General features: G+C 44.6%; 2 protein-coding genes across 3 annotated transcripts; both read right to left on the bottom strand.

The window, feature by feature from the left end:
* Window positions 1-221: 221 nt before the first annotated feature.
* LOC112894281 (probable indole-3-pyruvate monooxygenase YUCCA10) lies at window positions 222-2,759 on the bottom strand. The gene is made up of 3 exons (XM_025961932.1): window positions 2,076-2,759; window positions 1,113-1,475; window positions 222-738 (listed from the first exon to the last, which is right to left on the bottom strand). The coding sequence occupies exons 1-3, from the start codon at window positions 2,694-2,696 to the stop codon at window positions 511-513; spliced, it is 1,212 nt and encodes a 403-aa protein (XP_025817717.1). The 5' UTR covers window positions 2,697-2,759; the 3' UTR covers window positions 222-510.
* Window positions 2,760-14,653: 11,894 nt separating this feature from the next.
* LOC112893290 lies at window positions 14,654-25,654 on the bottom strand. Of its 2 annotated transcripts, XR_003228768.1 has the most exons (12): window positions 23,893-25,654; window positions 23,135-23,365; window positions 22,566-22,695; window positions 21,939-22,091; window positions 21,592-21,830; window positions 21,409-21,502; window positions 20,991-21,197; window positions 19,870-20,099; window positions 19,193-19,271; window positions 18,987-19,124; window positions 15,377-15,513; window positions 14,654-15,259 (listed from the first exon to the last, which is right to left on the bottom strand). XR_003228768.1 is itself a non-coding variant. In XM_025960533.1 (11 exons), exons 1-11 carry the CDS (start codon window positions 25,602-25,604, stop codon window positions 15,502-15,504), a joined length of 3,225 nt encoding a protein of 1,074 aa, XP_025816318.1. In that variant the 5' UTR covers window positions 25,605-25,654; the 3' UTR covers window positions 14,654-15,501. The 2 variants fall into 2 exon arrangements, 1 of the variants encoding a protein (XP_025816318.1); XM_025960533.1 differs by having other exon boundaries at window positions 14,654-15,513.
* Between the last annotated feature and the right edge of the window lie 208 nt (window positions 25,655-25,862).

Below are 25,862 nucleotides of genomic sequence, written 5' to 3' on the forward strand. Positions count from 1 at the left end.
GTTGGAGAGCCATCCTTTCAGAAAAATAAAAAATGGTTGGAGATCGAGTCATGCTAGAGAGAGAGACTCTGATAGGCTTCCTAGTAGTACCTCACTATCAGCTACAGGGTATCTCAGATCTCTTGCATGCAGTCATTGGGGCATAGCCGCATGCAAGAGCACATGGCATTATGGCAACAACAAATCCTTGATTCCTTCCACTCCAGATCGACACGGTACGGTGGCCGAATCAACAAGCAGATTTATTCACATATAATCATTACGAAATGCAACAAATCTTTGATTGCTTCCACTCCAGATCGACAGCATCGTCGTCCTAACCGACCGATCTTGGACAGCGTCTTGTTGCTGTTTCTCCCATCTTTTTTGGTGGGCAGCTCGCAGCATCCACATGTCACAAGCAACTACTAGGAGTATAAATATAAGTACGACCGTCGGCGAGCCGGCGAGGTGACGGCAGCCGCCGTCGCCCACGCATCCGATGGTCACGAGTGCTCGATGACCTAGCTACTAGGAGCCGTTGGTGTGGGCGGCGGCGGCGGCGGCGTCGCCCTGGTCCTGCTGCTTGGGTCGCAGCAGCAGCTCGCTGATGTCGCCGGCGATGAGCTCGGCGTCCTCGCAGCTGCCGTAGATGCCCCTCCGCACCATCCCCGCGCAGTACAGCCCGTTCGCCCCCTTCCAGTGCTCCGGGTAGCCCCGCGCCGCCATCCCGTCGTCGCCGATCAGCCCGTCCTCGCTCTGAAAAATCGTTGAGAACATCCTCATGACCTCAAATTAATTATAATACACATATATATAACTCTGAGGGCATGCATGATGAGAGCATTGGTACTGCATATGAGATTGTTGCAACTTGCAAGTAGGGCAAGCATGCATGCAAAGATGAAGCTGGCCGGCCGGTCTGAGCTTTGCTTCACGGCAAAGTCTCACGCACCACATGTTCATGCATGCACGGAAGCAGCTGATGATCATCATGGATGCAAATGTGCAGAGCTAGCTTTTTGTCAGGGCAGACCATGATGCATACGGTGCACCGGCCCAAAAGTTGCAATGGATGCTTGCACATGATGCATCACGCATGTGCGTGAATTACAGCTGCCACGTATACCTACCTTGAGCCAGCGCCGGACGGTGCTCCGGTAGCCGGTGGCGAGGACGATGGCGTCGAAGGGGTGGCGCCCCCCGTCGGCGAACTCGACGACGTTGCCGCGGACGCTCTTGACGGCGGCGGGGAGGACGCGGACCTCGCCGCTCCGGATCTTGGCGTAGGTGCCGACGTCGAAGACGGGGTAGGCCGGGGTGGTGAGCTTCAAGGTGAAGGGCCCCACGGCGGGGCGGCGGAGGCCGTGCCGGGCGGTGTCGCCGAACACGACGGCGCACATGAGCAGCACCAACTTGTCGATGACCCACGCCGGGACGTGGTACCCGTACAGCGCCATCGCCACGTTCCAGATCTCCTTGCTCACCAGGTGAAGCTGCATGATTGCACGCCGTCCGTCCGTCGATGCAGATAGATAGATTAGTTTCAAATCAAACAATAAACAAGTTAACCAACTCGATCAGTTTCCAAAACAGATTTCCTGCTGTGAAGTTTCAGGTAAGATGTTAACAGATTACCTAAATCATGTACTAGTACGGCTGTTGGCTAGTGTTTATATATTATATTATATTATAATATATATATATATATATATGCATGTGTGTGTGTGTGTGGGCGCGCGCGCGCGCGGGGACAGGGGACCATCCACAATGGATCCAAAGGCGAGTAGGGACATGTTGCTAGCTTTCACAGACAGGAGGATATGCATGGATGGACATGAACCGAGCAGTAACAGAACATAGGATTCGCGTGCAGTTCGAGCACCATGCATGCATGCATGCCGCCACGGATGCACAGAGGCCATCCTCACCAGCACACTTGGGATGTCAAGCCACGCGCCACGCTGGCACATGTGATTGCAGGCCGGCAGAGCTTGCCACTAGCGACCGCTAATCAAATAATTGCCTGCTGTCTGCGCTCAGTGTGGCAGGGAACGGTCAATCGAGCTATAGGCTATAGCGGTGTACGTACTGACCTCGCTGCGGACGGCGATGGAGGTGACGGCGCCGGCGGCGGCCAGGTCGTAGGCGATCTCCATGCCGGAGTTGCCGCACCCGACGACGAGCACGGCCTTCCCGCGCATCCCCTCGGCCGACCGGTACTCGGCGGCGTGCACCACCGGGCCCGGGAACGCCTCCAGCCCGGGCACCTCGGGCACGAACTTCTCGTCGTTCTCCCCGGACGCCACGACCAGGAACCGCGCCGCGTATGCCTCGGGCCGGCCCGTGGCGAGGTCGACGGCCTCGACCTCCCACCGCCCGCTCCCCGCGTCGAACCGCGCCGACCGGACCTCGCGGCGGAGGCGCGTGCGGACGGCGAACCTCGCGGCGTAGCCGTCGAGGTAGCGGGCGAAGTCGTCGCGGGGCAGGTAGGTGGGGGCCTCGTCCGGGTGCGGCAGGTGCGGCAGCGCGCAGTACTTCTTGGCGAGGTGGAGGTGGAGGCGGTCGTAGGCGCGCTTCCGCCACAGCGACCCCACGCAGTCGTCGCGCTCCAGGACCAGGCTCCGCACGCCGCGCAGGGACAGGCACGCCGCCACCGCGATGCCCGACTGCCCGGCGCCCACGATGATCACCTCCTCCTCCGCCACCACCGCCATCACCGCCGCCGTCCCGAGCCCCAGGCGGAGGGAGTGCACGTGAAGAGAGAGAGAGCACAGAGGAGTAGAAGGCAAGTGATTTGCCTCGCCCTTTTCCCATGGAGGCTTTGTAGGGAGGGGGAGCGGGGGGCGGGGAAGTGGGTGGTGGAGTGCCGTGGAAGGGTCCTCGCGGCGGCGGGGGTGGGGGTCCACGTGGCAGCCTCCACAAGATGTCTTGAATTGGATCGTCCGCGGCTGGTCCGGGGGGCCACGCGTCAGGGACCGTAACTGCTTTGCGTTGGATTTTCTTTTCTGGTGCACATGTCATGGCTGCTAGCCTGCTGCGGTGTCGAATGGCTGCATCTGCATGTGCTTAGGGATGGAGCCAAAGATGGTGGTAGTAGATGTATGGTAATACTTTACTGTTTACCAACCACTAGGACAGGATATCCCATACTAGCACATGCGTGGTGATGTTTATAATTATGAATTGGATATAACATGAACGGTTTTCAAATATGAGTATATTGATACAAAATTTGTATATATATATATATACCTTCTTATGTAGAATGTGGTGAAAGATCAGGAAGTATAAGGTAGTGTGCTCTTTTAGTACGTACTACGAGTCAATTTCAAGTTATGAAGTGTAAGATTGGGTGTTCTTTTGGTAGAACGAGTTAAGTTCCAGCTATTGTCTTCAATATATATCGGCGAAATTCGTTTTCTTCTTTTTTTTTTGTAGATGGTGTTTGTGTGGGGGAGGGGGTTGTTAACTCTTCATAAATTATTGCTATCTTTATTATGTTAGGTTCCTTCAGAACTCGCAACATAAAAGGTTGACATGAAAAGGAAAATTATGTGTCCTACTGGGTACGAGGAACGAAAACCATATGGCCTTTGATTGCAAGCAGTTCTTTCGAAAAAAATTATATACAAGAAATTCCATGTTTCTCTTAATTAAGAAGAAGATGGAGCGAGTAGAACCAATAAATACCCCCACATATTTCAGTAACATTAATGGGAAATGGATCATCAGTGCCGAAAGATTCATATATATGAGCTTTCTATATAAATTTTTTTTTCGAACGTGCCAGAGCACGTGTTTTATTAAGAGGAAAGTAATATGACCAGTACAAATCTTAATAGACAGAGGCTATTAAAGGCAGAAACAGAGCACCACCAAGCAAGTGGCAGACGATCCGTACGACAAACAACAACAGCAAGAAAAACGGAGGAGACACAGAAGAGCACACAAACCTAGGTACGAGCACACAAATCTAGGTACGACCACAGCTTAACCTGCTAAAAGATACTGCAACGCCAAGGGAGCAAAGGTTGACAACACGACAAAGGTGGCAAAGCATCCACCCGACCCACCATGGCGGCAAAGCATCCGCCTGAAGTGATCATCAACACGACGGCGGTGGCAAAGCATCCGCCAGAGCAAAATAGTCGTAAAGTATCCACCAACGAACAGAAGGGCGTCAAAGCATCTGCCACACTACGACCATTGAAACCCGGACGATGCAGATGAAACGAGCGAAGGCAAGCACAAAAGCGGAAGCTCTCCGAGGAGAGCAGACCACCACCACCACTAGAGCTTCCAAGACGACATCTCCAAAGAGGGAGCGACGCCGCAGGCGCTGTCGTCGTCCGACCAAAAAGGTTAAGGCTTTCACCTGGAAAGCTCACCAGAAAGGAGGGAAGAGGGGCAAACAATGACACCTTCAAGAAGATAAATGGTGCCCGAGGAAGTCACCATCATTGGTTTGCAAGCAGACGTAGGCTTATGCCTCCACCCCGTTCCTTCCCCAAATCCGAAGGCCAAAGAACGCCGCAGTGCAGAAGGGCCCACCGGCCAGCACCCCGCCGCAAACAGCCCTCGGATGACAACCCACCCCGGGGCTAGCGGCGACGGTGCGGCAAAGCCCCGACCACCAGGGCTGCCAAAGGCATAGCAAACAGGCCACCCGAGGGTGAGCAGCGGCGATGGCACGACCACCAGGCACCCGAGCCACTAGTGGGGCAGCCTCCCGCCTCGGGCCGAGCAGCGGCGGTGACCACTTGGCCACGCAAGGGCCGACCGGAGGTAGGAGGCCGGCGAGGAACCAGAGACGAGCCCCGGGGCAAGCGGCAATGGTGGCCCGGCGGCACCCCGCCCACCAAGCGCCCCCAGGCAGAGCTGGCGACAGGGGGGGCGCAGCCCCTGCCACCGGAGCGGAGGCTCCAGCGGCACCAGCAACCGCCGGGGGGCTAGACACGACGGCGCAATGGCCGGGACCAAGGCCGGAGCAGGCACCAAGGCAGGGGGAGCGCCAATAGGGCAGGCCGCCGGCGTCGAGGTGGCGAAGCCTAGAGGTAGCAGATCCGCCCATGGGCCGTCCGGATCCGGCAACCCGAACATCGGTTCTGGCCCCGGCGATCAGCGGCAGCGAGAGAGGTGGTGTGCGATCCGGGTTTGGAGCTCGGTGGAAAAGAGAGAGAAGGGAAGGGGAAGCGAGCTGAACAGCTTCGGCCCAGCCGCGGACCACTGCCGTCGCTCGGCCGGCGGCGGCGGCGGTGAACGGAGGAGGGGTGGGCGGCGGCGCAGGAATCGCCTCCAGATCATCTGGGAGGGCGACGCGAGGGGGGGGGGACTGTTCAGAGGCCACCAAATCTTTCTCTGCCCTATATAAATCATTTCATACGTACTGTTTTCCACAAAGTGCATGCCGCGAACGAAGAACTTCAATCAAGTTGCCTTGCCCAACTATCTTGTCTCCTTGTTTCTCCTATCCATTAGGATTGGCACTCAACACACACCCATGGAACACTGTATATATGACATTGCTCGGATCATGATGAGAACCCAAATCGGTCGTCAGAACATGCACAACATAACCAACAGCGCAAGACAAAACATTATTGCCCTCAAGACAACAATAGAAAAAGGCAGCCAGACTAGGAACATAGATATGTAAATCAGCTCAAAACTAAATCATGTTAACTGTTTGGAGAAATTAAGCATGCATTGTCGTCATATTAATTTTCAGTGCGGTGACCTTTCAATGAGAGTGAAACGAGCTAAGAATTAAACATATATATGACATTTTTTGAGGGAAACATATATAGGACATTATGGTGATTTAGGAGGCAATGGTCATAATTTACCTCAACACTTTAATCCTCATGTGACCAAAAGGTGAAGAGACTTATTCATTTCTTCCCTTTGTAAGCACCAGACATGCACATTAAACTCTCACACGCTTAAGCGAACTGACAACTCAGTTGGTTGGATTCCTGTGTCTGTTGTGATCCTCATATCAAAGAGATCAAAACTTCTTTTCTTCCGCAGTGTTTCTCCCGTGATCATCGATCAGATCTCAAAGTTTAATCAATGTCTTTCTGTTCATAGTCTTTCTTTTTTACTTCAAGCTTTTGTTATTGTATAGCAACATCCGGTTTCTCCAACCCTCTATATTATAGTGGTGAAGGATTGCAAGCTACATTATTTTGGATTGATCCCCCGATCGACTGATGTTACTTCAATGAAAACTAGATCTCGTTGCTAGCCATGAGTGGTTATTGCGGTCTCTAACGCCTTGTGCAGCGAGTGCATTTGCAGGTATCTCTTTACCCTACTGCCTTTTAGGTGATATTTTCAAGCTCTGATGGGCGGCAAACAATCAAAGGAAGAAGCCGACTAAAAACTCAGTATTTTTCTTAGAGGTCGTTTTACGTCAAATTGTTCGATCCTTCTTTTGTACTGGTTACTATTTTTCTTGATATATATCGTATATGATGTACTCTTTGCGTGTCTTTCTTAAAAAAAGAAAACTTAGATAAATTAATAAAATTATGAAATGACCTTATTTGTGCTGATTTATTAGCCGTATTTGACTCTAATTGACTGCCGCATACACATGCATATACTGAATGGGTTACAATGACCATCATTTTGAGTAAAATTTCGAATATGGAATGACATCTTTTTAGGAGCCTTGGGAGTGGTACTGCCCCACCAGATTCATCACCTTTGTCGAGAGTTTGCATATGAATGGCCATGAGGAATGACTTGTTTATTAGTTATTTGTTCTCATGGTCGAGAGTATTTGGGTGTTATATTTTTTAAAAAAACACAATACGGATGCAGAAGCTTACATATACGCAGCATACTTATCCCTATAAATACACGCACGCAACCATATCTCTATGAGCATATCTGAGAGACTAATCTCCAAGAGTGCATGTGATTCTAGAGAAGCCATCACCGACCAACTTTTACCGACGACAGAGAATAAAACAACAGATCACCGTTAGCCACTTAGCGCAAACTCTTGCTAAAAATGTCGAATCTAGCTGTTGATAGGAAACTCATATATTGTAACTTTTTTAGATTAAGATTATAAACCGGCCTTCTATATCCAACTGGTGGATATATACAGCCAAGAGTTACGAGAGTTTTTAGACTCTGAACCTCAAATGAGGGTCTCAAAATACAAGAAAGGAAACTCTAAAATAAGGAAACAAAACTAGAAGACTAAGCTTCAAATTTCTTCTTCGCTCCAGTTTCGTCCTTGTAAAATTTTTACGCAGCACCAAACTATCACATCTCTCATATTCTTAGAAACTTGATGTCTGAATCGTCTGATGCCGCTGAAGTCATAGAGTCTGATCGAAGGATCCCCAAGATAACGCTTCAAGAAGAAAACAACATCGAAGATGCCGTCGCGCCTCATCCGGCAAGCCAGAATTGAGTTTTCACCTGGAGATCCACCAACAGTTGCAGGTGACGCCACAACAATGCCTCACATGGAAACGACGCTCAAAAACTACCATCAATGTCAACACTGACACAATACTGGCAAAGACTTTTGCCTAGAGCACCTGCTCGGCGACAGAGATCTCTATCGGGGTTGATTGAAATCGCGGCCACACCGGACGGAAGAGTACCGATGGCCGCGGCAGCGACTTACGCCTCTAGCCGCGCCAACAAAGCACACCACAGGCCAACAGAGGCCCGGGCGATGGCAGCCTTGCAACGGCTTGCCTGGGCAGCGGATGGATCCGGCAAGCGCCCTCCACACCCCTCGGCGGTGTGCCCCCACAGCCTAGCCAGTAAAGCCGGATCCGACCACCAGTCGACTTGACAAGCTCCCGCAACGGCGGCGGGGGCCTTGCGAGAGCCCGCCCACGCTCCAGCGACGGCGTGTCCCAGCTCTTGCAGCAGAGGGGGAGCCCAAGCGGCTGCGCGGGCGCGCAGCTGAGGACGTCCACATCACCCGCAGGGAGCCGTCGCTTCCTAGATCCGCACGAGGCATTCTCAAATCGGAGAAAAAGCCCCTCCCCCCCCCCCCCCCAAATCCTTGCTACCGCACGGGCTTCCGACGGCATGACTGGGGAGGTGGGGGATCTCATATTATGTAACTTTCTTTGTGTAAACTGGGTCCTAATTTTATTTATTTTACTAATCCAAACGGTTTAATATTATCATCACGTGCATCCAAAGCTAGCGAAAGGGTTTTAGCCTAGTTGGTGGATGGCCGGCTATGGTCTTTATCAGGTCGGGAGTTAAATTCCCCTCACTTATTCCCATTCCAAAGCATAATTAGGTCCAGCCTTCTCGCGGAGGGCCACTATATATACAGGTGGGGCAGAGGTTTGAGGGTGGGGTAGAGGTTTGAGGGTAGGGCAAAGGTTTATGGATTTTCTTAACCTTGCGCGCGAGAAGGTCTTTCCCTAAGTTTTTCTTTTCATCCAAGGCTACTCCTACTCTTCATGTAATTCATGTACGCCTTCCAGAGTTTTCCATTCTAACGTGTACAGCTCCATGAACGTGTACAGGTCCGTTCATGTACTGTATGTTGTAATGCACAGTAGTACAGCAAGCATCGTTGGCTCCGCCGCGCTGCCGATCGTGCGGACCAAATCTGGGCCACCGCACGGTCCTTGTGATGGACGAGTCCCTTGTGATAGCGTGCTTGAAGCAGTCAGACGTGTTCCTGGTCGAGGTGGGTCCAGCTCGCTTTATTTGCTCGGATAAGTCTCGAAGATGACATCATGATGCCTTATAGTCCTTATTCGATCATAGTACAAGTTCTAGCACTGTTTGACAAGAACCCTTTATATTTTCTAACTTCTGGACTCGGTTTAGGCAGTGGCGGAACCAGGAGGGCTGGAGCCATGGCCACCCCAAACAAAAAAATAGTAGGTACCCCTTTGTTCTTTGTCAGCCTATGTGGGTAGGCCGCAGCCTGCAGACCGTAGGAGCAAGGAAGACCCAGCACGCCATCTGCATTTTCTTGATATTTCAATCTGCGTATGCTGCGATCTGTTTTTCCTCGGTGTGGTAGCGTCTGTTTTTCCTCGGTTCCCGATCGGCAACTGGACACGTCACGAGATTTCGGTGACTTTATGTGATTGAGATTGTTGGTGGGTGTTGCGTAAAGCTTTAGGTTCGGCTGGTGTGTCGAGTGGAGTTATTTTACGCGCTGATGTTCCAATGCAATCGGATAAGTTTAAATTGGTTTTTCTTTTCTTTTTCCTGCCTACAGTCTTCCAGGATGGTAGTCTCATATTTTTCTACTATATCAATAAACTCGCACAGTCTTGTGCGGTTCGTTAAAAAAAACAATCTGCGTCTGTTGCTGGTTGTCGCAAAGTCTCGACACGCCGCACCCGCACACGACGTTTAGTTTCTAGCTCCTTGATGGGCGACGGCGGCGGCCAGCCGGGTAGGCAGGCAATCGCGGCCGGCCGTGATGGAGGGAAATATCAACATAGCGGGCAGGCAGACATCACGGCAGCCGCCGACCCGGCTAATGTTCGCGTTCCTCCAACTCAAACCAATGCAAATAAGCCCTATTTTCTTAATCCATATCCCCTAAACTATTTTCGATTTAATTATTGTCTCATAATATCATAGCTTTTTTTTGATAAAATTAGACCAAATCCTTGTATGAAACCAATACAAAAACCTAAAAGAACGTCAGTGCTTTAATTGTCAAATTCTTAAACTACAAATTGTCAAATTCTCGAACCATAAATATGTTATTTGTCTGGCCCCTCTTTAATTTTCTCTCCATTTCCGCCACTGGATCTAGGAATATAGGACATTAACGGAAAAAGTCTAAGGAAGAAGTTGTAACAATTTTGTCAATTCTCACATGACCAATAGACAAGCCATACGGCTTGGTGCTACGAATTAAATATGTACAGAGACTATTATGCTGCAGTAGACATAACTTCTGGCAATACTTTTATTCCAGTTATTTTCCACATGACCATCAAAAGAGAAAAGCATGTTCTTTTTCCACAGTTTTTAAGTATGATAACAAGTGTAAAGTCTTGGGAATTAAATATGTATTTCTATGAACAGTTTAGTTTCCACATGACCAAAAGAGAAGAGACTTATTCTTTTCCACCCTTTTTAAGTAAGATGATGACCGCATGGTGCTAGTAATTAAATATATAGAGATGATCTTATTGAAAATTTCAGAAAACATAGATATAAATTTTGTCCATAGTTTAGTACCCACGTACGTGATCAAAAGAGAAGAGATTTACTTTTCTGCACTTTGTGTGTAGGACGGAGAGTGGATGGTGCTACGTACTAAATGTGTTCAGAGGACATTATTGAAAAATTTAGAAAATAGTGGACAAAGTTTCTATCAACAATTTAATTCCCATCTGACCAAAAGATAAGAGATTTAATCCATTTTGCCTTTTATAAGTACAACAATGAGTGGTGGTGCTAGCTATAAAATATGTACAGAGGACATTGTGAAAAGTTCAAGAAAACAATGGAGATAAATATTCTATAAATAATCCAATTCACAAAACACTAAGGGGACGTTGATCCTCTCATTTTGGAGGAATTGAAATATACTTAAAATTGAACATTCTACTACTTTTGAAAGTTTAGATATAAACCTATCCTAAATTTATAGGATGAAAGATGAAAATTGATATACACCACCAAGTTATATTTCTATTCCGTAACTTATAGCACGTTCTTTAGCTAACTCCTCTGTAATAGAAATATAGCATATAAGTATCTCCCTCATATTGTTAACAATAGTATACAAATATATTCCGTATATAATCATATTAGCTTAATAAAGTTATATCTAAATTATGATTATTAGAATGGAATTCAATTCCAAGGTTCCAAATGGGGCCTAAGGAAATTCTTAGGAAAGTCCGTATGTTTTTTCAACAATTTAATTCTCATTTGATCAATAGATAAGAGTCTTATGGACGGTGCTAGTAAATAAATATGTCTAGATAACATTATGAAAAATTTTAGGAAACAATGGGCATTTCTGGAATCTGTTTAGTTCACTTGCAACCAAAAGAGTTAAGACCTTAGAGATTATTCTTTTTCAAAGTCTATGCATATGACAACGAGTGCACGATCCTAGAAACTAAATATGTAGAGGACATTGTGAAGCATTAAGAAAACAATGAATATAATTTCTATGAATGGTTTAACTCCCAGCTAAAGATAAGAGAATTATTCTTTCTCTCCTTTATATGTATGACGATGAGTGAATGGTGCTAAAGTTAAATATATGGAGAAGATATTATAAAAAAGAAATAGAAAATAGTAGACATAAATTTTATCAACGGTTTAATTCCATGTTATCCAAAGAGAAGAACTTATTTTCTTCACCATGTGTAAGTATATGGTGAGTGGACAGTTATAGGAATTAAATGTTTATAAAAGGCGTTATGGAAGTTCTAGGAAACAGTGGACGGAAATTTTATCTGCGTTTAGATTCCCACGTGAGAAGCTACTTAAGAGAATTATTCCTAATTGTTGTTTATAAGTACCACAATGAGTGGCTGTTCTAGGAATTAAATGTGAATAGAGGACATCGTGAAAATTCTAGAAACAATGGACATAATATTTATAATCAATTTAATTTCCAAAACATTAAGCAAAACCTTAGGAATAAGTGGACATAATTTTGACAACAGTTTAATTCCCATGGACCCAATAGATAAGAGTCTTATGGATGGTACTAGAAATTAAATATTTATGTAGGGCATGATGAAAATTTAGGAAATTGTGAACATTTTAATTCCCATGTAACCAAAAGAGAAGAGACTTCAGAATTTTTTTTCTTTCCATAGTTTATAAGTATGACAACGAGTGCACGGTCCTAGGAATTAAATATGTATAGAGAACCTTAAAATTTTTAGAAAACAATGGACATAATTTCTGTGGTTTGTTTAATTCCCACATGACCAAAAGAGAAGAGACTTGTTCCTTTTCTCCCTTCATAAGAATGGTGATGAGCAAATGATGCTAGGAATTAAATACAGAAAGAGATATTGTGGGAAATTCTAGAAAATAATACACATAAATTATGTAAAATTTGAATTTACATGTGACCGAAAGAGAAGAGATTTACTTTCTCACGCTTTATACAATGATGAGTGAATGATTCTAGGTCTAGGAGTTAAATGTGTATATTAGACATTATGGAAATTTTTAGGAAACAATGGACAAAATTTCTATCAACAAATAAATTCACATGCGACCAGAAGAGATGAGACTTAAGAGACTTATTCCTTTTTTGTCGTTCATAAGTATGAAAATGAGTGGACATTAGTGGTAGGAATCAAATATGCAAACGATATTGTGAAAAACATTAGAAAATAGTGGACTTAATTTTTGTGAACTGTTTAATTCCCAGATCAAATGTAGTTTTGCCCTAAGTTAAGCTTTTATAACTTTGACCGAGTTTATATAAATTGCACCAACATTTGCAACACCAAATTAGTTCATTAAATCAACCATGAAATATGTTTAGATAGTGCATTTATTTGTTATTGTAGGTGCTAATATATGTTTCTATAGACTTGGTCGAAATAGAGAAGTTCGATTTACAACAAAACTAAAATATCTTACATTTTGGAATGGAGGGGTATGAAATGGGTACCTTCTTGAGTTTTGTCAGCTTGTCTTGACACAATATGTTCTGCTAATATAGAAACTTTCAGTAAACAACATAATTTCTCTTAAAATGAAAAAAAAAACAAGGCAGGCCATTTTTGAGGCAATGGTTATGATTCTCAAAGCACACCCTTAAATTTGATCAAACGGACTGCAGTTAATGTTTAATTCGTAAGTGTAGAACATGAAAAAGTTTTGCATTTATGCCTGCGAAATCAAACATTTGGAAGCTACATAACATGTGCAAGAAAAGAACATTTCATGGACAAATTGGCTTCCTTGGTACCTTCCTCGATCGGATGAAAACAACCAAGGAACTAACAATTATGTGTGCCTCTAGTTGGTTGGCCAAGACAGCATAACTGGTTAGTCCTACTCATTGGTCAATATTACTTCGGAGTGATTCCAATATCCGAATCTTATTAGTTAGCTAGCCTCCAAATATGCAACCTACTCATTGCATACTCAGGATCGCATAAATGCAGAATATGTGTATTGTTTACTACTCAACATTACAGAATCAGAAGCAATGGAGAAAAATAAAATACGCAGCAACAATTTTCCTTCTTATGTAGAATGAATGATAGGGGTATATTTGTAGTCTACCACATCAGTGTTCTACCGGATAAATACTAGACGATACTTTTGTTCAGTTTTAGCTGTTTGTACGATTGCAAACTGTGCTAAGAAAAAGAAATCTTAGCCGACCACTTATTATGCATCTCTTATGAAGAAGATAATTAATAGTGCACAAATAGTTCAGCAAGTATTATGATCAAGACATTGTGCCAAGCATATGCAACCATGACCAATTCAAAACTAAATTATGCGCCACATGACATTTAATTTTATGCTGACTTCTCTAGCTATGGTATGATCTGTTTCAGTTCACAGGTCACTCTTCCCAAAGATCTTTAGTGTCGGTGTGGAGCTGATCAGATATTATTTTAGTGTGGGGGTTGCACTAACTATTTATAGAGGCTAATTTCAAGATTCAAACATGTTCTTTGATCAACAATTAACTTATCGAGTTTTTAGATTCTGTGGTACTAAGTTAATATAATTACAATCATGTTTCAAAGTATTTTCTGACGATCACAGTTTAATTTAGCCATGAGCAATGTATCACAAAAGAAATTAACGATCAAAGTATATTCTTGCGGATTGCGCGGAGTCAAACAACGCATTAAAATTTAAGATGAAATACTATATATGTTGGGGAAATAGTGAGTGCTCAACAAATCATGAGACGAGAGCCCTCGTGCTGATCTGCAGCGACAGTGCTATCTTGGTTGCTGCTCCCAAACTGCAAGTGGTTGATTAATTTCAACAAAACATAGAGAGAAAGAACATGACACAACACCACCTCTCCACCGTATTATTATCATCCTACAGTGGGGGAAACATGAAAACGCTGAAAACTGGGGAAAAAAAATCAAACCAATGACTATCTAGAACAAAACGGAAAAATAACTATCGGGAATCGGGTACCGCAGGTTTGCACTAAATCAATCGATTGTGCCCGCATATTGAAATTGAAGGGAACATTATGTTCATTCCCTCTCTGAATAATACATTGTCAAAACATCATGAGAAATTGGTCTCCAAAGTTGTTCTCTCTTGGTTTGCAAACAGAATCTTTCTATATCACATCTTACAACAAAATCTTTCCACATGACATCTAACTCGCTCCTATGGACCTGTGCTTTAGCGTGGGATAGACGAGGGGATTTTTTTTTCTAACCCCAACCTAAAATTCGCTCCCATCGGGAGTTGAACCCAAGACCTGAGGAGCCCTATTAGAGCCACCTAACCAATTCAGCTAGAGCTCCATTCGCCATGGATGAAAAGAATGAGGAAATGACCATGCAATTGCAAATGCCGCACAACAATACTGAAATGGTATATCTCTAGGATGGTTCTAATCATTATTACTAGTCAAAAAATTTAAAACCTTAGTTACCCAATTCTCATAACACGTAGATTCATAAATGGAGCAGCTCAGTAGCTGTGTATAATACAGTCTAAGACATGAACAACTTGGAGCTCCAAGCCCAGCACAATAGCATAGCAAACCACCGAGTCAACAACGGCCAATCACACCATTCACTCATGCCACCTTATTTGTTACTTACAACAAAAGAATCGATCACCCCATATCTTTGGTTCAGAACAACCATCACCAAAATAGAAAGAATTACATAAAACATACAGAAAAAAAGTTGTATGGGAGACCAAAATAAAAGGAAAGCACAAATCCTGCTCTTCCTATACAAAACTATTAACTATGAACAACATATAGCAAAACCATTTGCTTCTGCCACCCTCCGCAAAAGTGGGTGTATTTTCAAAAGACTAGCATGCTTCTGCCGCACTCCACAAAAGGGGGCGGGGTACAAAAACCCATATGCCTCTATTTACAGTATTTCAGCCTCGTCGATCCCATTCCGAACTGCTCCAAGACACTATATACAAGATCAGATATATGAACATCACCTTTACAAACAAAAGCTTGCTTTTGCACGGGTATTGGTACCCATGTATTCTGCACAACAAAGTATCAGAGAACACCAAAGCTGACATCAGTGATGAGGCCTGAACACCAAGAACTTCATGGGGGTAATGATACTCGTACGGTCTGCAAAGTGCAATCCCAGGGCACACCAGAACTGGCATTAGTGATTAGGCATGGACAAGAACAGTGGCATCCTGTCCTTTGTGAGAGCACAAAAGTAGGACCTCTCCAGTATGATACCTTTTCTGTGCCATCTGATGATCCAATGTTCTCACTAATAGGTCCTATCATCATTTTTTTTTAATGCTTTGGTTGCTCCAGTCATATATGCGCTGCTTGCACTATCACTCCACTTCCAGGCTCCATCACTCCCTTCTCTGCAAATGACACAAATAGGAAACAGTTGATGATATTTTGTTTCGAAATGAAGAAATGTAAACAGCAAATTAATCAATTGCCATGAAGACTTGTTGAAATACCCCTCCCAAAAAGGATAACTCTTCTATCAGCACTACTGTAGATGAAGAAAATTGAATATTGGAGGGTTCAAAAAAGAAAACCAAAATTATCTGGTTTGTCAAATATGCTCGAAACTAGATTGAACTCCCATTAGGCATCACAGTAGAAGCATGGGTGGAACAATTCAGAAGATTTGTATCTGAATGGTTCTTAAATTTATTAACTAGACTCCAGTTTGGATTTAACTTCATCTGTTATACATTAGAGATGACTAAGTTAAATCCTTAACAATCAGTATGGAATTTGGTAATTTCAAAAATTCAGTAACTACACAGGGTTTGCTTGTAATCACAAAGTGTCAACATCTTAACAATTGTGTTAGCAGGGCGTACCACGTTAAACATTCGTGTTGACAAATGACAATGTTATTATTGAAATGTTGAATTCTAAGACAAAAGTAGCATGCATAATATTGGCTGGCTCCATATTCTGTAGTGGTGTGGTATGGTTACTGTGGTACCTACCAGCACAGTATTAGTTACTTCATAGTAAACCAGGTCAGTTCATTCCTCGTAGATGTACTCGGTCTATTTTCACATATTAGTGAAAGTTTTTTAGTTTTCATTTCATGGAACACGCAGGAGAATGGCACATCACTATATTAAGATTACAAGACCAATATGATTCATACAAGTAACCAAAAGGTGCAAGGTGCTCTCTAGGCGGTGACCCTCCACCTAGAGCCTAGGCATTTCCTAGGCGATGCTTAATATGTACATTTACTACAAAAGGAAAAGGAAAAAACCAGAGATCAGTGGACCAAGCATTGGAACAGAAAGGCCCATCAAAGCAGCCCAACTGCCCAAGACCAAGTCTGAACAGGCGGCACTCACCCACCTTTTCCATTTGCTGGTGACTCTCCCATCGGTCACCCTCACCCTCGCCAGGCCGCACTCGCCGCTGCCCCCGACATCCCCTCCGCCTCCGCCCCCGCCCGACGTCACCTCCTCCGCCAGCGCTTCCACTCAACGTCCCTCGTCCCTCGCAGTGCCTGACGTCCCTGCCTCCCCCGCACATCCCTGCCTGGGCAGATCTGCACGACTGCCACCAGGGATGGCATGCCGGCCCTCATTTTGCCACCACGACAAGCTGGTGTCGCCTAGGGTACCGCCTACCCCCCTAGGCGAGGCGTTACCCCGCCGCCCAGCACATAAGCATGCCTGGGGAGCGCGGAACAGCACCTTGTGGAACACTGACACAAATGCCCCCAAGTGGCTGTACTTATTCCTAAGTAAAGATATAATTTCTTATTGTGTATGGTCAAGTTACCCTGTTAAGTCTGAGCCACGGGTTTGACCCCTCCGCGTCGCTCTCAGGCGACGGGAGGGGAGACTCACCGCACCACCAAACAAGGCCACCAGCATCCCTCACCGGCCACCGCCGCCGGATGGCGCGCGGCGGCAGCAGCCGCGGCGGCACCGAAGCCGGCAACCGTCCGCAAGCCCCTCTTTCCACCTCCTCTTCATTTTTTCCTCTCCAACTTCAAATGTATGCAGCCATAAAATCCGGCGAGATGTGTTCTGTTCACAAGCTCTAGAGGGTCCAGCTCGATTCTCCTTCAACGGAGCTTAGGGGCCCCTACTCCTTCTCGGCTCAGAGCTCAAGGAACTAGTGAGCTCGACTTCCCAGAAACGGATCCGGCCTCCTTCAGCCTTTATCTGGTCCCTCCAGCGGGGGACCTTGGAGCCCTGCTGGTTCCAAGGCCTTCCTTGCTTGGAGCTCAAGGAAACGGCCACCGGCGTACAGATCCGCGACTTGTGCGTCGGAACCGGCCGCCGGCGTGCTCACTCCGGTTCTGGCGGCAGTAGCAATGGTGGGCGTCTTGTGTCCCTGCGGCTGCGGATGAGCAAGGCTTCCTCGTAGCCGTAGCTGGCAATGGCCTGCTGCGCTCGGGGAAGTTACCATCACCGATGGCCTTGGCGGCATCTGGACAGGCGCTCCTACTTTGGAAGCTCTCGCAGGCCGCTCCTCACAAGGGCCATTGGCAGCGGTGGAACTGGGAATCTCCAGGAGAAATCCTTGCCCGGCATTGTGTTGTTGCCGACAACTGCGACACCTTCAAGTGTCGTTCTTCCTCCATGGAGGCGTTGTTTCGAGGCGTCCCCGTCCACATGCTTGTTGGCCGTGTTTTGTGCTAGTTTGGACAGGTTACAGTAGCCTGGCATTATACCGGGCCGTCACCGGCGACGCCCTCGGGCGCCGCTCTCCTCCTTGAAGGCGTTGACAAGTGACTCTACGAGGCTGAAGTTGAAGCGTTGCTTGATGCATCTTGCCTGTTTCGTGCCTTCTTGCTCCCGCCTACTCTTCATGGGTGAGGTTGGCACTGGTTGTTGGCTGCTGTAGTGGCTCGGTGAGTGTCCTCCCTTGGCGCCTCTGCTTTGTCGACGCTCTCCTTGTTGATGGTGAAAGAAAATCAAATGTCGGGTGGTGTTTCCACCGCTTCCGCCATTCCCCTTCAAGGATTCCTCCCCTTGGATGGCGTTGGATTGTGGTACGTGGAGCCCGGATGTGCTGGCGGTGTCTCCATCAGCTTCAAGGGAGGTCACCGTTTTCCGGTGAGCTTTGGCTTGCGCGTCCTTCACAGCCTTTAGTCCCCATTCCGCTGGGTGTTTCCTCAGATGGAGGGCAGCAGTGGGACGGCGTAGCTATGACGGGTGGTGTAGGATGCAACGGTCATAGCGTAATCGGCAAGTATGCAGTTCAATGGTGGCACTAATCGACGATCAATGGTTGTCTCTCGACTGTGTTGTGCCTCTTCTTTGAATTTGTTCGTGAGTTGTGTTTCTCTCGTTCCTCTGTTGTACCCTTCTGACCGTTCAGCGGTCCAACTCTTGTAAGGTTTTTTACACCAAAACCATCTCCGGCTAGTCCGGCATCTGTGGTTTAATGAAATTCAGGTGGGGACTTTTCGTCCCCCCCCCCCCTAGTGACATTTCAAAAACAAAGGTTACCCCTGTTAAAGAGATGAGATTAACTGTAGTATGCAAGTCACATTGTACTAAAAAATAGTTAACATAATGTTTGTTAATGACCAAACACAATTTTTTTTTATGTTGAATTGAGAGGGCAGGGAGGCATCCTCCTAGGTATTGTTCCCTTCATCATTTTTTTTTGTTTGATAACTTATTGCGTTAGACATAATCGTAATGCTTGACCACAGCATGTGTTGCATATTGTAATTTACTTACCCAAAAATAAAATTAATTGGGATAAATCTGATCCAAAGAATTCACTCATTTGACCTGATAATTGTGGTAAACTAAAAGCAAAAAAAATATAACACAGTAACAAATGCAAAGAAAAACATGGCTCATGTCTCCGTAATACTTACCATTGTAGGGTCTGAAAGCATAGAATATGCCTTTCCAATTATTTTGAATAAATAATCAGCATCTCTGCGGATTTCATTTGTGATTTCTCTCCATACTGCATCACTGATATTTTCACTTCTGACAAGAAATTTACCGGCCTGTGGTATAACTACTGTTAGACAACAGAAGAATGTGAGTTATAATTGCTGGGAAAAGAACAAAGTACTTTGTCTGGATGATGCCTTAATGCTGCTTTGCGGTATGCCTTTTTTATATCCACAGCAGAGGAAGAAGGTTCGATTCCTCTGAAAGGAAAAGAAAATGATTTAGTCGAATAATCGTATGAAATTGTGAGGTTTTTTCCATTATTAGTCAAATAATTGTATGAAACTGTGAATTCTTCTTTCCACCAAAAGCATATGACATCCCTCTACTTCGGCATGCCCTAAACTATTTTCCACCACTTTTCGCCTGAATGAGCCCAACCAACCTCGGAAGGAAAATTAGGTATCAAAAACAGCTTCCTTCCATGGGGTTTCAAATTGTGACAATTTTGCCAAGTATCCACTTTTTAGTTCCAATGTGAAGGTTGCAGATGACAATACTGCAAACAGAATTCCATAAACTAGACAACTCACGGGAACAAAAGGTATGGCAAGAACTTTTTGATTTCATCGAGCTACGGAAAGATTCATTAAATGCAGAAGTTGCAGTAAAATGTAGTAAAAGAAATCAAGAGCACCCATCTACACAATCAATATTAAATTAAGAGGGTGTAATTAATGGCCTTCTATTATTTCAGGTTCCACTTACAAAGCTGAATTATGACAAAAGTTTAATTAATAGGACTCTAGATGGGCGCATGCTCTAGCCAATTTAAACTTGTGAAGGACAAAGACTTACAATATCAAGTACACATTTAATGAGGTCCCTTTTCTGGCATCCCGCTTCAGAGAAGAGAACCGAAGATTGGCTCGATTCAGATTGCTACGAATACTCTCTGTCTTCTCTGATGGCATGGACATATTTTCTTGCAGCTGTTTATCAAGAAGAGTAATTAACCTATGGAGATCGTTTTCTGCTTGGTCATAGTCCCTTATGAGTTCATACAAACTAGATCTTCTGGAAATAGCCTGCAAAAGTAGCAAGCGCAATAAGTTATATTCTGACAGGCAGGACTCCAATTCAAGGAAGGTTACAACCGAAAATCATGAGCAAGTCCTTCTAAAGACTTATCTTATAAAACTTGAGTCACACTAAAAATACCATTTAATGTGTCAAAAATGTGGTTCCATGAACCACATATCAATCTCACTTGGATAACATCTGATTTTTACACATTGTTCATGGTTCTTAGGTAAATAATTATAGGAATGTTACCATGCATATAGAAAATATAAATCAATGCTCTAAGGTCCATATCAAATATTAGTCTAGATGATCACCAAATTTACATGAAGAAACCATCCACATAATAACGATCTGCAATCAAAATAATTAAGATATTCCCCCAACCACAATAACAACTAACATACAAAAAAGATGAGAAAAAGTAGCAACTTTGCGTTAATTAGGCATGGTTGTTGCTTGTTACCACTGGTTTTGTTGGATGCAATCCACATAATTAAAAACAGGAATTGCTATGTGGAAACAAATATTTCACTACATAAACTATTTGGAGCATGCCTATGAATTAGGTAAAAAGCCAAAAAGTCATAAATAACTAACCGTATACCATTATCTACTCAGTTTGGGGTAAGATTAAGCTGAAAATAACGAATTAAAATTCAAAAGGTGCCAATTACTCATGCAGCAGAACATGGAAGAAAACAGGGAAATTCTTAGTGTATGAACTAACAGTAAAGAAAGTATGGCCTGCTAAAGCACATGATTAAACAAATGGACATCATAGCACAATCATACGGTGCTTTTCGCTAAAGTCTAGAAATAGTTAGAGAACATAGTTACCTGAGGAATTTGAAATTTTTACTTGATAAAAGTACAATAGAGGATAATACACCAACCTTAGCACAATCTCCATCAACGGCTATGGCTAGTGAGCAATCTGCAATTGCATCTAAAATTTGACCCATTGCTTGATATGCTGCTGCACGGTTACAAAAGCAGACCGCTAAAAAGCATAGTGACTCGCTATTGCTTAGCAAAGCAGTGGTATAATGTTCCACAGCCTCCAAATATTTACCAGATTGAAATGCTTCATTCCCAGCAGCCTGAAATGTAGCAAACAAGAATTTTATGCCATCAGTGTAAACTTTTTGAAAAACTTGCAAAATACCAAGGACATCATGTGCGCACATGATCAGTAACAACATCACAGAACAGGGAAAATGCCGGATATAGTTTGACATTATATGGATAGATTACCGGCCCAAAAGAATACAATTGAGTGAAATCTTACAACAAGGCCAACATATGACATACTTTAAGCCGCAGTAGCTCAGCTATTGCCATAGAGAATGATGAAATTGATTCCATGGAGAATGATGAAATTGATTCCTGAGATTGCTTTCCACACCTAGTCAGTGTTTTCTCAAAATTAGCAAATCATAAAAGCAGTGATACGTGGAATTTAATAACAAACAAAACTAGCATCTAAAATATTACCTGCATTCCATGACTTTTACTTGGTCATACTTTTTTAAGAACTGGTGAGCCTCTTCAAGCTTTCCAAGGAAGAAATACGACTTAGCAATAAGATGGTAACGCCACAACTTCACATAGCAAGTATTGGTGTCCAAGTTATTGCTTTCTGAATGCTTGTCAGGACACAAACACAGGCTATTCCTTTCTGCTACATAAAGAGTCTCTTCACAAAACCGGATTACTTCTTCATATTGCTGCAACTGTTAAAGTCCAACAAGATAAACAGTTAGCCCAAAAAATTACTAGTAGAAAGTGGAAACTTAGTAATGGCATGCACAAGGCAAAACAAGTTTACCGTAAATACAGACCAGTAACAGTGCTTCTGCTTTCATCGCCATCAAATTATCTGAATAAATACTTATGGACAAAGCATCAGAGATCATTTGTAAGGCGCTGGGTATATTGTCAAATGCCTTTTTTATAAGATACTCCTTGGACTGATGCATACAACCAGATATTTTCTGCAAAAAAACACAAACATGATGATTGGATTACCAAGTTGCATATAACAAATTATTTTTATATACAAGTTTTCTGAGAAGGGTTAAGAAAGGTGCAAAATCCACATAAGCATTATGCAATTAATAAGACATTGAACACGAAACAGGTGCCTTCAGTAGTTGCAAACATCTACTATGAACCTGGTGCTCCTAAAAATTCGATTTTCTTTCATACTGCTGGGAGTCGGTCTACCAAATGTAGCACTCAATGTATTAATGACATGTGCAATCAAGCCCCACCTGTCACTATCACAGCTAATGGTACGTTGGCGAAATGTAGCCAGTGGTTTGTTGGCAATATTCCTGGGTAATTATCATGTACCCAATGGAAAAAAAGAAACTGCTCAAAAGGTGGTTAATTTTAGAAACGTGTAATCTGGTATTTAATTGGGTAGTTAATCTAGCATGATATCAGAAAGTTAATATGTAAGCTACCTGAGCTTTTTGTAGACCATTAGAAGCCTCTTCTACAATTCTATGATCCAAGCTTGACAGATGATTAGACTTCAAACACATCTCAAAAGCCTTTTGTGCTTCTTCCACATCCCCCAGGGCAAGTAAGCAGCTAATAGACCCATTAGATGAGCATACAATAAGTTCATATATTCATAATGTAGAATGTAAGGGTGCTACATACTTACAACTAACTAGATGAATTATTAATATCTGTCATTAACTGGACCTTCTCTTAAGACAAATTTTATCACTAACAGTTGCATGAAATATTTTTTTTCTTTGGGATCTGAATGCAACACTCTATAGTTGGTTAGATTGAGAAAAATTCTAATACCTAGAAAACTGATAAAAGAAAGCAGGATGCTTCCATGGATTTCCAGCAAGACAAAAACATAGTTACTTTGAATTTATCCTACTGAGTAGACACAACATGAATTGTGATATGAACTCCAGTTAGGTTTCCTAGAAGCTAGTATGAAACTATGAAAGTGAAAGTCAATGCATTGGTTATTTTATCAACAGCATAGCCTAATTGCCTTTGGTCTTACTTGGCAGCTCTGACTTGTGCCTTGAGAAAGCTGGAATCAATACCAATAGCTTCTCGACAATCAGATAGGGCCTCTCTCATCTTACCCAGAGACATCCGAGTAGCTGCACGATTGCTGTAGCACAGCATTAATGCTTTTTTAGAAGCTTCGTTTGGAGAAAAAGAATCAATCCCGTGGGTATAGCATTCCTCAGCCTTAGTTAACTGCCCTTCTGCATATGCTTGATTCCCCCTAGAACAAATTAAGCAGTTCAGCATTAAAACAACGAATATCACAAAGAACATACAGCCTGAGGAAACCCAAAACAAAGGTACACAGTACCCCTAGCTAGTGAAACGCAAACAATAAAGCTATTCAATTTCACAATAAAACTCAAAATATTTTCACCTTTTATTATTCACTCATAATACTACAACCAGTATACGACTCATACAAATCTACATTTGGACCAGCAAAACAACAAAATGTTGTCTGATAATCTGATCTAAGTGTAAACGGTAAAGATAAAAACCCAAAATAAAAGATATAACTGATTGACCAATTTCTGAACTATAAGGAGTCCAAATAACCCCATTAGTTTCAGTCTAAACTCAATCTAACGCCCCCAAACTCTATGACCAGGTAACCCCTTAACCTCAAATTGGTTCTGCAGGGTTTTCTTCTGCCACTTGCATGGTTTGGGTTGGGTGATTTCACCCTTGTGGTCCATGGTAACTAAATAAGCAAAAGGGAGTGACAAGAGAAGGTCATGCAAGCACCTTAAACGCCATGTTTCACAATCTTCATGGTGTTCAAAGTTTTCTGTTTTTGTGCATGTGGTTACCCTGTTAGGTTCCATTTTGCTGTATTCAGTCCACCGAGCAGCTGAATCTGCGCATTGCTGACTTGCTGAAACTTCTGAGCGTGCAGGTCCAACGGCAGATGAAGGAAGGCTTTGAATAGAGTTAGCATGATTACACATTCCTCCACTTTTTTTCTTGCTATGTCGTCTTTGTAAGTGCAATGTACTCTGATTAAAAGTAGATGCAGAAAATATGAAATCAGATTGACCAGAATGTTCCATGTTTGCTGAAGAAGTAAACTCCGTTCCACCATGGCTACTGTCTGTTATTTGCGAAGCAGAGTTGTAAGAATTGCCTCGGGCACAGTTGATACCAGAGTCCGATAATGCAAAGCTACTGGCTTCTTTCAATTTGACATTTTCTTCAAGCGACGCCTTTCCTGAGCAATTATCACTTCTTCTTGGTACTGATTCCGAGGAAGAAACCTGGTGAGCTGAGGGGAATTTCTTTGGCATAACAGTTCTTCTGTTTTTTATCACACCCTTAACTCCTCCTTTGTTCTTAGATGCCACATTGTGGTCTTGAGCAGTGAAAGATTTCTCACCGAATGACCTGCATTCATTAAGTTCTGAGGCTTCTACTGCTTTGATATCATAAGACACATTTATGAAAGAAACCTTCGCACCGCCATCTTCAGATCCAAAGCTAGAAGCAAATTTAGCTGTAGAAGAAATTTCACAAGGTTCTGAGTGTAGAGGATTCTTATTAGTAGAACCAAATGCATGCTTTGCATCCTGCAAAATAAACTTGGTGCAAGTGCTATCTTTAGCAACTGAAGCATTAAGTTGTCCAGAGTTATATGTTACACCATCTTTATCAGCTGAATCTACCTTACTGATGCTAGTTTGAGTTGCATTGGCAGTTAAATCCCGATACCCAGCATGTCCACCGAAAACAAAGACATCCTGCTGAACATTAACACCATGTGCAGGAATCTTACTTCCATCCTCTGGCAAACTACCTTCATCCACAGATTTCCTAACAGGCAAGCTGTCCCCAAACCTTGCGAATTCAATAGGAGCATCGTGGTCGGAACAGGTTGGTGAAGCTAATGATGCTGCCTCCGCACTGTCACATTGTATGGTTTCAGATGGGGCTCTGCTCCCTTCATCGAGCTTCTCAGTCTGATCGTGAATAGAGTCCGGAAATAAACCCTCATGCAAACTGGAATTGCTTCCGCGGGTCCAAAAGGGACCACTGGCGTTCGTCACTGGAGCCGGGTCATCTCCTCCGGGAGCATCAGCGTCGCTTCGCCTGCCGGAACCGTCATCCAGCACGAGGTCGTCAATTGCAGCCGAGAGATCGGTCAGCAAGGCCTCACCGGATCCGGACGAGAAGCTCCTCCTCATCTCCGGCGCCCCGGCCGCGCCACTCCCGAACACAAAGTTGGCGCCGCGAGAGGCGCCCCAGGAGCCCACGGACGGCGAGCCCTCATGCTGGGCGAAGGCGGATGCCGCGGGGCGGCGCGAGATATCGAGCCCGGAGCGCCGGATCGAGGCGGCGGCGGGGTGATCGGAACGGAAGGGGCGCCGCGGCCTCCCGGCGCGGGGCCTGGGGCTCGAGGCGGCCGGGATGGTGGGGAACGGGGCGGAGGCGGAGAAGGCGAGCGGATCGGGCGCGGGGTCCATCGCTGGCAGCGGTGGCGATGCGCGGGGGGGGGGGGGGGCGCGGGCGGAGGAGGAGAAGAAGAAGAAGAAGAGGCGCTTCACCTTCACGGCGGCGGCGCTCCGGGGACGTGCGCGCCGTCCCCTGGCGCGGCTGGCAGGTGGGCCATGGGGGGACACGGGGACGGGGAAGTGGAGGAACTGATCTGATCCGGTTGGATTTTGAATCGAAATGATCTGGAAAGGGCAAAAGGGGAAAAGAAAAGAAAGACTACAAGAGCG

This window comes from Panicum hallii, chromosome 5, assembly GCF_002211085.1.
Source record: "Panicum hallii strain FIL2 chromosome 5, PHallii_v3.1, whole genome shotgun sequence".
NCBI classification, from domain to species: Eukaryota; Viridiplantae; Streptophyta; class Magnoliopsida; order Poales; family Poaceae; genus Panicum; species Panicum hallii.